At 36.9% G+C, this 13,480-nt stretch overlaps 4 protein-coding genes across 4 annotated transcripts; 1 reads left to right on the top strand and 3 right to left on the bottom strand.

Moving 5' to 3' along the window:
* Window positions 1-3,892: 3,892 nt before the first annotated feature.
* Window positions 3,893-4,368, top strand: GCK72_022918 (uncharacterized protein; the record flags this gene model as incomplete). Its single annotated transcript, XM_003102848.1, has 2 exons — window positions 3,893-4,135; window positions 4,189-4,368. The coding sequence occupies 2 exons, from the start codon at window positions 3,893-3,895 to the stop codon at window positions 4,366-4,368; spliced, it is 423 nt and encodes a 140-aa protein (XP_003102896.1).
* A 4,421-nt stretch (window positions 4,369-8,789) lies between these two features.
* Window positions 8,790-9,208, bottom strand: GCK72_022919 (uncharacterized protein; the record flags this gene model as incomplete). Its single annotated transcript, XM_053735130.1, has 2 exons — window positions 8,790-9,096; window positions 9,144-9,208. The coding sequence occupies 2 exons, from the start codon at window positions 9,206-9,208 to the stop codon at window positions 8,790-8,792; spliced, it is 372 nt and encodes a 123-aa protein (XP_053578696.1).
* A 633-nt stretch (window positions 9,209-9,841) lies between these two features.
* GCK72_022920 (uncharacterized protein) lies at window positions 9,842-10,237 on the bottom strand (the record flags this gene model as incomplete). The annotated part of the gene is made up of 1 exon (XM_053735131.1): window positions 9,842-10,237. One exon carries the CDS (start codon window positions 10,235-10,237, stop codon window positions 9,842-9,844), a length of 396 nt encoding a protein of 131 aa, XP_053578697.1.
* Window positions 10,238-10,342: 105 nt separating this feature from the next.
* Window positions 10,343-11,060, bottom strand: GCK72_022921 (uncharacterized protein; the record flags this gene model as incomplete). The annotated part of the gene is made up of 3 exons (XM_003102953.2): window positions 10,343-10,433; window positions 10,514-10,795; window positions 10,894-11,060. 3 exons carry the CDS (start codon window positions 11,058-11,060, stop codon window positions 10,343-10,345), a joined length of 540 nt encoding a protein of 179 aa, XP_003103001.2.
* Between the last annotated feature and the right edge of the window lie 2,420 nt (window positions 11,061-13,480).

A 13,480-nucleotide genomic window follows, 5' to 3' on the forward strand; every position in this document is an offset into this window, starting at 1 on the left:
AAAAATCTTTCATTATTGAGGCACATGCTATAAATAACTCTAAACACCATAATTTCCAGTTCACTGAAGTCCTATGCACAGGAAAACTGACATATCATATGTGGAACGTTGCAAAGTTCTTTTGAGCATATTATGTGCATTTTTGACCTCTAGCATCTTCAGCTTTCTGGAGCTTCCTTATGTTAGACCGAAATTAATGAACTGTTCCATCTAAATCCAAAAACGTGCAAAACATGAAAATTCTTTGATTTCTCACATCTAATCTACACTCGTCATGAACTTCTCGTCGAGTGTGTAAGTCATGGATTATCCCATTCCTATTGAAATAACATAAAAGAAATAGATTATCAATATCATCGCGAGGGGAAGCACTTGTTAAAAACATGTTTGTGAAGTCACTAATCTCTCACTAATCTTCCAGATTGGAGTTCTTGTTAATGGATGTAAAGATTTTGGTGACTAATGTAGATCAAAGGTGGTATAGAATTGAACGAAATTGATAGCGGTAGACAGTTCCAAAATTATATCAATTTTTATCACACTGGTGAGATGAAAAAATAAACGTTTTCTTGATATCAAAGTTGGTATAAAAATTGTAAGCACATTGACATACAGGTGCTCCCTAGCAAGTTACATATCGTCAAAGTAATTTCTCCCCGAACTCCTAATAAAAACTACTGAAAAAGGAAGAAACCTCTCAAAATAATGTTAAAACAAATGAGCTTGAAAGCTTTGACGTTCCCCTTCAACTGCCAAGTACAAAAAAATTGAGATGACAGTCAGGTTTCCAATCTTATTACTTCCTTGCTTTCTATTTTCTATTTCTCTACCTGAGATAACAGAATATAATCCTCACCATAAAACTCTCAAATCAAGCTTTCCATATTACGAAACTCATTTCAATTTTTCCCACAGATGTTTTTTTTATTCAACACTTCCAAAAAGTCATGTGTTTTAGAATTCTGAAACATCAATAGCCTTTGGATATTTTCGGGTCTTGCCGGGTCGGGCTTGAAAAATGAAATGTATGAATTCCATCGGTCAATCTACAGATTTTCGCAATTCCAACTTCTTCCCGTACTCTCAATAAAAATTACTACTGAAAAAAAGAAACCTTTCAAAATAATGTTAAAACAAATGTTCTTGAAAACTTTCACGTTCCCCTTCAACTGTCAGTTACAAAAATTTTTTCCATCTGAATCACTTTTATTTCTGACTTGAATAACAACTGTGGTCATACGGGTCGAAGTAAAGAACACTGACATCATAAACTTCTTATAGTATTACAAGCTTCAAATACTTCGGACTCAGTGAAATCTTCTCAAATCTGGATAATACTTTTCTTAATCTCTAAAAATGATGACTCTTGATGTTCGAACCAATTCACAAGTCAGAACTATCTTTAAATTCTGAAGAATCTCACGAAATACTCCACAAAATAAGAAATATTTCAATACACTAATCCAATCCTTTGTACTCGTCACAATCTCGTTTCTCTGTTACAAAAATAGAATTGTTGGCCAAAAAAGAGATCACATCCATCTCGGGGCTTCCTAATCCCTGAAACATAAAAATTCGAAAAAGAAGCCCACACTGATCATCACCTGTTACGGCGTAATAATCGAAAAACCTGATCTAGTCATTAATTGAGTGCTTGTAAATATATAAATAAAATCGGAAAATCAAGATCTGTAAGGACCTTGTGCTTAGTACTTGGTAGAATTAAAAATGGAATGTTAACACCTTTGAACATCTGAAAATCTTGATAAGCGGATGTGGTGGGCAGTAAAAACAGAAATAAGTCGGTGGATTAGAATAATTCGATGACATTAAGTGAGTCACAACAAAGTTGGATTGCTGTATGTCACACCGGCATGAACATTTTCCAGTAAGTAAGAAACATAATTTCGGTATCTCTCTTCAGTGGTAATACAATTTCAGTGTTATCCTGGTCTTAACTTTTAAATTGTCAGGATTTCAAATTTACAAAATGTAGCCAAATCTTCTCGGCATGTGTGTCTTCCAATACGGTTCTCACAGTTATAATCGCAATTATTTCAGAAATCTTGCTTATCTGAGCAGAAGATGTATTTCTTCCGGGTATGTCTCAAATTTCCTAGAATATATCTGGCTCTACTTCTGATTTTAAATCCGATACATTCTGAACCAGATGTATACACGCGTCATACCTAGAAGCAGTCATGTGGCTCGATGATTTCAGTTTCAGATGAATGTGTTTTTGAATGCATCAAACTGGAATTAATTAGAAGGAAAGAAGCGTACAACTCGGTACCAGTTGCGAGACATTTCGATAAACAATGACTCAATAAAAAAGGTTCCAAAAGTGACAGATCTTGATGTACCGCTGATTTAATTATGAATAAAAGAAGGAAACATGACGAAGGTTGGAGGGACAGTGTTTACTTAAAAATTCAGCTTCGAATTGAATGAAATTGAGAAACAAGTAAAAGACTGAGAACAAACTAGATTCTGAATTTTTCACAAAGAAAAAAAAGAATCAGAGACACATTGTTAGGTATGTTCTGGAAAGTAGTCTAACTAAGAAGAACACGTCAAAAAGTTTTTCACTCATCGTGTCAAAACATCTGTACGGGTTCAAAAGTAACATTTTTGTAGATAAATAAGAGCGACATAAGTGCGTCGGAGGTTTTAAAATGTTGTAAAACAACATTATGTGAAAAAAGTTTATCACTGGATTGAACAATCCATGAAACTGCTAGAAGATTCCTGGTGCAGGTTTTATAGTACATTTTGCGTTCATGCGGAATTCATTGACTACTAATGTGTGTTTCGCGTCAGTGATTAACAAAATCTCAACAATCCAACTTGCCTTACAGTCACCAAGTTTTCACAATTACTCATACATATTATTGATACTCATAAACATCATTGTTATTTGGTTTCTTCATCAATAATCGGTTTCCGTCTTGAACTTTGCAACGTGTGTCACTAATACTTATCCTAATTCCACAAAAAATTCCTGAAATCGGATAACAAGATTAGAGAAATAACAATGACATATAAATCCGAAACAGTTGACAAAAACAGGTTTTCCGAGATTCTCGAATCTTCGGAGCTATCATATGCGAACTTATAAAATGATGACATCTCATACCGATCGAATGTGATAACTGTTGCAAATAAGCTCATAACAAAAGCTCAAACTTGTGATAATTTTATGTTTGAATTCAGAATTTTGAGACGGAAGAAAAGAAGAAATGCTTCAAAATTAATTTTCAGCTGGACGGTAAAAATGTTCAGAACGTTTTTTAAAAGCAAAATTCAAAAAATTAAATTTTCCTGCTGAGAATGATGACGTGAAAACTATAATCCAAATACTTTGACTGTATATAACTTCCGTGGAAGTAACTTTAATACTTTCTTCAAGAGACGCTTTTCTTTGTTTCAAAATTCTCTATTCACACATATATAATAAGAATTACTGTCAGTGTTTCTTTTCAAACTTCCGTAGTTCAGTTTGTTCTATCCGAATACCTCCTTGTCTTTCATTTGCCATTCCCATCGAACAAAATAACTCATGTTACTCACTGAAATTCTCACGACTTCTTCTCCTTCTCGTATTCTGAGCGTTTTTTGATCTTCTCATTTTTAGACTTGATCTCAAAATGGGCGTGGCATGATAAGAACGACATTTGCATTGGAAAATGGGCGGAGACTTTCTCTCGACATTTTCCAATCTGAAATCTGGGCGGAGTTAAGAGTGAGAGGGACAGAAAAGGGCGGGGCGTAGCGGTATAAAAAGCCGAATTTGCCAACTAATCACTCACCAGATCATCTATCTGCCCATCTTCCTCCCTTCAAACCCCTCGGAACTCTCCAAATTTCCTTGGAAACCCTCGAACTCTCCACGATGAGCCTCAAACTCGTCTTCGCCTTCTTCCTGGCTCTCAATATGGCCGTTCCAGTCGTCGGATTGTCGTGCAACTGGGTCAACGACTGGAGAACTGATGTCGTGCACGACAGGAAGTTCTGCACTGCCTACTTCGAGACCGGAGCCGGACACGCCTCATTCGGAGGATCAAAGGCTCATCCAAAGGAACTGACCACCTTCATGTACGACTTCATGAATGAGGCCGACGACTGTCAGCTACAGGTATGTTGAATCATAAAAGAGACCAAGACATCTCTATAATTTTTATTTTTCAGACTGGCATTCCAATCATGGATGGTTCCGGAGACACAACAAGCATCTGGGCTTGCGTCTGCTATGAAAGTCATTGCAACTTCCCGTTCAGCTACGAAGAATTCGTCCGTAGAGGTCACACCTTACGCCCATCCTTCGTCCCATCTGTCATTCCTGGTGAAGATGCTCCCGGACACCACTAACTGCTCTCTCTCCTGGACCCCGCCGCTCTCTCTCTCTCTCGTCTCCCGTCATGAACTCTCGTCTCAATGTGAAAGCAAGAAACTGATCTCGTTATCACTTATCCAACCTCATTCTGTCATTTATTCGTATTTCTTGAATAAAGCCTGTTGATCAAGCCCGTGTTTCGGTGTTCTTAAATTTCAGATGGGGAAAAAATACTTCTTCGGTGCTCTCCTTTGTATCGGTTATTCCAGTTTCCTCCTTCGATGTTCTTCTTCTGTTCGATAAGGAAATTCTTGCTCTCGTCGTCTTGATTCTCATTATGCAAGGAAATGGCATGAATTTTGCCTTTCATTGTCTGATTACATCTCGTGAATGATGCGGATGGCGGCGTTTTCAAAAAAAGAGATTCTTCATCAAACTCATTGGAAACGTGCCAGAACTGGCCAACATGGAAGATCTTGTATCCTTCTTCAAACACAATTTTACAAGATGGGAAAACCTAAATTTTAATTTCGCCGAGTTATATGCACACAGTCAAATATGATACATCTATTTTTAATAATTAGTTCCTCCATAAGCTTTGCAAATTTGCAACAACATTTTTCTGAATCTCTAAAAAACAGATTTGTGAAACCATACTTATTCCTAACCCTTGAGATTTTCAATTAGATTAGATTAGTGATAAATATTTAAGGGATGCCTTAATGTTCATTTTTACAGAATGTTGTTGTTTCAGTCGAGATAATAGGATTGAGATAGCATTTCATGTAGCTACAACATGGAAATATGAAATTCTAAGACATCAGACCAAGTGGGACATTAATAACGAAGTATTCTGAATGGTCCCTTTTGTTCAGAAAATGTCGAAACAATTATAATACCCCTTTCACTACGAAATATCGGTTTCACATGATTGATAAATTAATTTTTTGACTGACTGTTTTAAAAATAAATAAAAAACAAAAATATGCTTATTTTGTTATGGAGAATTCTGAATGCACAAAACTGTATCTGAAACTCATTTCACGAGAATAATGTCCATGAATTATCATTGACTCAGCTTGATGACTTGGTTCAAAATGTTTTGAATGTAGAGTCAGACTCTGGACGGGAAAAGTCAGAATTTGTTCTTGAAATCCAAAATCGGAGGAAATTTCGAGTAGAGTGCGTGATGGCTTTCAACAATAAAATCCTGAAAATTTATATGAACTACTTCCCTTTCTATACAATTACTTTTTTCTACTTATCTACAGAATAAATAACTTTAGAGTGGTGACCGTGTCTCTATGAGTCGTGTCACTCGCGAAATATGATGGAGCTAGGGACGCGACAGAGAGAGCTGACACTTGACCAGCTAATTGAGAGTATTCCGGAGAGCGCACACAATGAAAAAACCAAAATACAGGGTGGCTGATAAGTATTGAGACATGTATTTCACTGCATAGAAAAAAATCTAGGTGTCCATTTCAGAAAATAACTATATTTTTTGAATCAGTGCAACATTATGACCAGCTTTTAAAAAAAAGTACTACTTTTGATTCCGTGGTCGCGTGCCAGACGTCCAGATGTGACAAGGAAAAAGAGACTTTGCGCCGTAGGTAGTTATTACATTCATTGGCTCATATCTTCAGGAGCACAAATTTTTCGAGACTAGGAATTTGGTTAGTGACAGCTGAGATGTTATACTCAAGCTTATAGTAATATAAAAAACAGATAAACGCATGGTCACCGACCCACGAGGGCTTCAAGTACAACTTGCAGTATTGAGAAAAATGAACAATATAGCGAGTTTTTAGATAAACCGTCACAAAAATTGAGGACAGAATATTTGAAGAATTCCACAATTCTGAACTGAATTTACAATGTCTAATACATGTTTTGATCATATTGTTTTCAGGTTATCGCATTCTTATCAGTTGATAATCATGGTTTTCCATTATTTGCTTCAAAAACTAGACCTTCTGATATCAGAGAGGCCCCCACTCTCCTCAATCTCAACAAATTCAAGTTGAGGGCTGAGAAATGTTCAGAAAGTCTACCGTAAGCTATTTAGACCAATAATGGGACAATCGAATAATTGTTGACCGCTATATTGTTGAATCTCTGTGGTTGATCGTGAAACCTTCTCACCCGCGGCGCAGTGTCACTTTTCCCTTGTCACATCTGGGCGTCTGGCACGCGACCACGGAATCAAACCTAGTATTTTTTTTTCAAAAGCTGGTCATAATGTTGTACGGATTCGAAAAATATAGTTGTTTTCTGAAATGGACACCTTGAGCTTTTTTCTATGCAGGGAAATCAGAGAAATACGTGTCTCAATACTTATCAGCCACCCTGTAGATACTGTTGAATACAGTGCGCGTCATAAAGATAGCCCCCCTTGCGATTATGTCAGATCTGGCTCAGCCGTAAGTTTTCATGAAAAATGGGTAACAGCATTCGATTCCTCGGGCGAAATAACCCCTGGGCGCAAAGTTTCATGAATCTCCTACAAAAACTACGGGTACACCATCGAAAACTTGAAAAATAGGCCGCGTCATAAAGATAGCCCCCCTTGAGAATTTTCAATTTCTCCATGATTTTTTTCCGATTTTTCACTAAAAAACGTTTTCAATCAATAAAACTCGCATTTTTATCAGCGTTATCTTATTTTTCTCCATACTTTTACAGCAAAAATTCTACTTTGAAGAGCCAGTTTATGCTAAAAAGTCCAAAAATCGGGATTTTTGAGGAAAACGATCGTAATTCGCATTTCAAATAGAGGGAGCAATATTTTTGTACGGTATTTTACTTTTTTCGATACTTGTCTGATAATTTTATTTTACTTTTGGCTGAAAAAAGCGGCTCTGAATGCTCAGAGGTCACCCCATTGTGAAGGAAATTCACTTAGGAAGATGGTTTTAAGCTTCTTCAAGATGAAAAACGTTTGAGAATCTGTTTTTATGGTATAGTTTTTGAAAGAAATAGTAGAATCAAGTCTCATGTTATTACCAAGACATAGCTGAAGTACTTCGACCAATTAGTAACAAGTACTAGTCTGTCAAATCATGATCCAGTGTCCCAAATCTTTGTTCACTAGTAAAACACTGGATATCGTGAGTTTAACGATGAGTAGACAACTTTTTGAAAAGAAACTACAAACATTGTATTTGTTTGAAAATTTTTCACTCATTTCGAATAATTTTAAATCTCTTAAACTTACTATTGATTCGAGAACACAATATTCCTTTGTGAAAATAACTTGACCAAGATTTCTACTGCTAGTACTTATCTGTAACCTGGTAAGGTCTCTTAGAAATGTCTTAGTGACATAACAAAAGTTTATTTAAAATATTCTCAAAAAGATTCCACTTCAAAAACAGATTCTCAGACGTTCTTCATCTTGAAGAAGCTCAAAACCATCTTCCTAAGTGAATTTCCTTCACATTGGAATGGCCTCTGAGCATTCAGAGCCGCTTTTTTCAGCCAAAAGTAAGATAAAATTATCAGACAAGTACCGAAAAAAGTAAAATACCGTACAAAAATATTGCTCCCTCTATTTGAAATGCAAATTACGATCGTTTTCCTCAAAAATTTCGATTTTTGGACTTTTTAGCATAAACTGGCTCTTCAAAGTAGAATTTTTGCTGTAAAAGAGTGGAAAAAAATAAGATAACGCTGATAAAATGCGAATTTTATTGATTGAAAACGTTTTTAAGTGAAAAAACGGAAAAAAATCATGGAAAAATTGAAAAGTCTCAAGGGGGGGGGGTATCTTTATGACGCGGCCTATTTTTCAAGTTTTCGATGGTGTATCCGTAGTTTTCGTAGGAGATTCATGAAACTTTGCGCACATGGGTTATTTCGCACGAGGAATCGAATGCTGTTACCCAAAACTTACGGCTGAGCCAGATCTGACATAATCGCAAGGGGGGCTATCATTATGACGCGCACTGTATTGAGTTCATGATCGGAATAATGACTTGAGGTGATTCGGAAGTGCGATTGTACCTGAAAATTTAGCCAATAATTGTTTCACTTGGTTATTGACACTTACCATTTATTCAAAAATTGCTTGAGTTCTGTCTGCTTCAATTGGGTCAACATACCCATCTGGGCAAAATGTTCATCATCGTAAAACACGTATTTGGTCCCCAATTCTTTTTCATTTTCTTTCCAGTTCTTGAGTAACTTTCCAATATCTTAAGTTGTTACAGTGTCACGACCAAAATAGACATTTTTGTGGGGGATATTCTGTTCGTAAAAATGTAAAATCCCTCCAAATCCGACTTCTAGCTCAATACGATCAGCCTATTGAAGAAGCGGGTGATTCAGCTGCTCTGGCTCCTTAACTGTGGTTCGCAGTTTTTCAATGGAAAACAGCTGAGATTTATGACTTTAAGGTATTGTTCAAAGTATTGTTCCCGAGAATTTAATTCACGAATCAATAATTTCAAATTTACGGAAGGTTAAGAACCGATAACAAGTTATTAAAGACAAGTTTGTTGACGTGATCAGTCAACCTTTTTCCAATATATGAGATCATCACTTTATGAAAGGCTTCTTGTGGTGTGACCTCTGTCGGGAACCGTCGTTTACAGATGGGTTTCCTTTTATATTCAAAGTTCAGTTCATTATCTGTGTCGATTTCAACAACTCGTTTGTTCAGTTCCATATAATTCTCACCAATCCCCAAACTCTCAATCCGAATTGGTATTGATTTTTCGTATTGTCGAAGTGAAGAACTGCGGATGGCAATGTGCATTCTGTGAAAAAATAATTAGTGAATTATTGGAAAGCAAAGAAAATTAACCGCTTCATAGGCTCCAAAAACTCGATAACACATTTCAGACTCGGGTAGGATAGAACGTTAGACATCAATAACCAGCAAACAAAAAAATAAGACGTCGCTACCGCCATGTCGAACTAATTTTCCCTGTTTTCTATTACCCTTTCACCTTTACCGTACACCGTATTTCATTTTTTCCTCTTTTTGTATTATGTAAACTGCCCTGCGCATCTCTTTTATAACGCACTCATCAGTTTTTGCATTTCCTTTAATTCATCCCTTTTGATCTATCAGATATGCAGGTCTTCTCATTTTTTCTCTTTTCCGGTAGATATTGTTTTATTACTCTTATCATCTTAATACTTTCGGAATGTTTTTAGTATTGGAACTCACCGGCAGGTCCGTGTTCTTCCTTCTCACTTTTTTCTGGAGGGTAACTTCATTCCTCATTTTTTTCTCATACTAAATTTATCACCGACAATAAAAATTAATAGGTTCATTGAAAACATGAGAAAACAACAATGAAAAAAAAGTCAGTTTGTAACAAGATCAAAAATTGATACAAAGAATCAGAGGAGTCTAGGTGATCTGGGTTCAAGAAATAAATGAGTGCAAGTAAAGAAATGTTTTTGAACGAAATGAAATGTTAGGGCATGCAAAAAATGATTAACATCTCTAAATTACTTTCACAAAAACTTAACAGATCAAGATACATGCTGATCTTAGAGACCAGGTTCTTCAGAATTATCTCGTAGGTTTTGTTGTCTGTGAGCTCTTGCTCTTTCGTCACGTATTGCCATCGCTTCATGAGGAATCGTAATAGATGGCTCACCAGGTGGAGGAACATAATCAAAATCTTCAGGTGGCGCTATTCCACGTATGTTCCAATCAAAGGGGCGTGGAGGCATCACGACGTTAGAAGGTAAACGGCCTTCGTTATATGTCCAATATACATCTTCGCAATAACAGATCATTGCTCGAGAGTAATTTTCTGGATATTGATATCTACGAGGATGAGGTGGTAGCGTCAGGTCATCATTCTGTTGGATGCATTCCTGAATATTTGGTGGTTCGGTTCTCGGATCTCTTGGTGTTGTTCTGTGAATGACTGGGGGCATCTCACGTGGATGTGGCGCGCGTTCTACAAGTACATGAGTGGGAGGAACAAAAATCGCTGATACTCCTCTTGAAGGATCATCCGGGACATTATTAGTCAAAATCCTCTAATCATTCTGATAACGATGACTCGGGCCAGCGACATTGGGATCATCGAAATTGTGTGTTCTTCCTTGTGCCCATTCCACCTCGTGGTTGCTGCAAAACATATATTTCATTCCAAATGTTTTGTTTTCGTTCATATCAAATTTGTCAAACAGATTTCATAACTTTCTTACCTCTGTTCCACAAAGCCGCGAAAGATGCAGTCTTTGTCATCTAAATTGTTCTCGCCGGTCGAAGCATGACTGGGATTTTCCACAGATTTATGTTGAGTATGGTCCGAATTAGGAGTAGATGGCACTCGTCGATCCGACGTGTCACTTGTTCCAACAATATCTATCGCGGAACGCTGCAACTGGACACGACGATTGGACCCATTCAAAAGGATGCTTCGCTGGTGACTTTCAGCAACGTGAGAAACTGATGTTTGTGGTATAGACCATCCAGATGCCTCTTCACTGAAAATTTGTCAAGTCTTTGTGCGCTGTTTTGAATATTGATAATATATTATTGCTTCTTTGAAACTATTATTGAAAAATCCATCAAATTTACTAACTCATTACTGAATGCTGCAACATCCGGACGTTGAGAAGCTCCTGGAGTTCTCGCTAGACTGATTCCAGAATGCTGACGAACTTGATCCTGTTCGGATTCGACGCCCTGGAGTTGCGATGCTCCTGTTTCTAGGCTGAGCTCTGATGGATGGGGTGGTTCTGATTCCATGTTAGATAACGCTGAAAAAGAAAATGTTAGAGCTGAGAGCAGACAACAAACGAGTTAACGGCAAAAAAACAATGCGCGTCACAGGGATCTTCGCAAAATTGACAAAGCTTCAAGAATAGGACAAAAAATTTATTGGCCCTCGGTTTGAACAAAACAGAAATCTCTTAGAACTCACATTGTTACTCGGAAAAGACAGCAATGCTCATTGGGAAACACATTTTTTACTTTCAGACGGTTAAGGACAAAAACATCATTTCCGACAAAAAATCGATAACGACTCAAGTGGAAATTCTACACGCAACAGTTTGAACAGTCGACATAAAGCCACAATTTTGATAGTGAAAATGCCGGTGACATTTACTTTCAACATTAAAAAATCACATTCAAAAAAAGCAACACAGAAAAGCCGCCCATTTAAAAAATTGTCACCAAGCATAGAATAACAGACCCTCACCATTGAACATTAGCCCTAAACCGATTCACCGCTCCCCAAATCTTTAGGCTTCCTTAGGTTAAAAGACTGGAAAGATGCGTTCTTGTGCCCTGTTTTCCTATGCTGGAGGTCTGTTGTTCAATGATGCCGAAACGTCTAACACTGGGCGAAAAGCGAATAAAACAACTGATTTTAATGGTAACTATATAAAACTCCCAAGAAAACCGATGCTTTTTGACAAATAAGCGTTCGAGAGATCGAAAAAAACGGATGCGTAGCGAAAACTTCGAAAAGTGGCAAAAAACGAGAGAAGAGCCAGAAAAAGTAAGAAAACACCTTCAAAAACGGTCTCTCCAACGAAAATGACTTTTTATTGATTCTCGGACGCATTAGTTATTTTCTAAAAATTCTAGACCTACCTTTTTGCGAATAAATTCTAGGCGTGCCTTCTAATGAGACTTCCTGATTTTTTGCGCGATACTCAGTTTTCATCGGGCCAATATGGACGTAACTTGTCAATTTTAGAGTGTCGAAAACAGATTTCTAAAGCATTGTCATCAAATCCGACAATTTTCAGTGAAAAACGCAAAAAGTTATCTTTAATACATCAGTTTTTTGACTGCAACATAGCCGAACAATAAAATTAAATTAAATGACACAGAACTTTGTTTAAAAACCAAAAAAAACATTTTCGGCATACATATAATGATTATCTGTTAGAATATGCCTTTTCTCCATTCCTTTCCTCCTAACATGACAATGGCTTGTTTGCTCTATGGGTTATTGAGAATTCCAACGGAAACTTCCTCATCGTTGTTTTTCAACATATCTCGCAAATTTCTTCTTATTAAAAAATGCGCCACATCAATTGTTTTTACTCTTTCGATAATCTCCAGTAATTCTTTTTTGTGAAGCCAGTTAAGATAGATTGCGTTTACAAACTCTTTGCTTAGCAATATGATATTCTTGGCAACTGTTCCTGCACAAGTTCTCTTGTCCAGGTTGTTACCACCAACAAGATAATCCTCAAAACACACAGGTTTCTAGATGTGGTTTTATTTTTCTCCTGATTTTCTGATTTTTTAGATCCCTATCCTTTCAAAGCTATCAGTACTCCTGATCCTTCTTCTGACTCAATCTACTACGGTATTTAAGACTACGAATGTTTACCACATGTTCAATTCTGACAGTATGATGGTGTCTAGACATGATTTCATTAGGTTAGTGGTTTTGAAAATAGGAGAACACTCAAATTCCTGCACTCGCATGGCCCCTACAACCTTGAACATCTGTTGAGCTACATTGCCTCCGTTTGCTTCATTTTGAATTTTTAGTCTTGTTAACATCTGCACACCAAATATAGGCATGTCGATTCTTTTACATCTAAAATATCCGCTGACAATGTCTTGTGCAGCCCGCCAACTGTCTTTATCTTTTTTCCGTGTCGTAGTACTATTTCTTCACATAAAGCTCCGCCTCTTCTTAACCCTCTCTGGCTCATGTCTAGCACACTTGCTGGTGGTAGTTTAATGTACTTTAAACCGCTTAACTTTAACGTTTCACATTTTTGATTTTTTGTTGTGGTTTCCCTCTCATCTCGCAAATATCACCTTATTAAAAAATGCTCGACATCAATTCTTTTTCCTTTTTTGATAATCTTCAGTGATCCTTTTTTTGTGAACACAATTTAGTTAGATTTTGTTTACAAACTCTTTACTTAGAAGTTGTTGGCTACCGCAGTTATTCTTTTTGTAATTAATTATTACTTTTTCCCACAGCCTTCAATCAATCTTTTATCTTCATATACCACTTGCGCTGACAATTTCAAAAGTTACCCCCACTTTAACTGCAGTCTGAAAGCAGGTATAGATTTGTTCTCCAACTGTGCAGTTTCCAGCGACCTTCCTCTTGTTCATTCCAATTGGGATTTACTCTGCATGGGTTTTGTCGACCTAGGACACCAGTTTCATATAGATGTGTCTGGTCA

This window comes from Caenorhabditis remanei, chromosome X (genome assembly GCF_010183535.1).
Source record: "Caenorhabditis remanei strain PX506 chromosome X, whole genome shotgun sequence".
In the NCBI taxonomy this organism is placed as follows: Eukaryota; Metazoa; Nematoda; class Chromadorea; order Rhabditida; family Rhabditidae; genus Caenorhabditis; species Caenorhabditis remanei.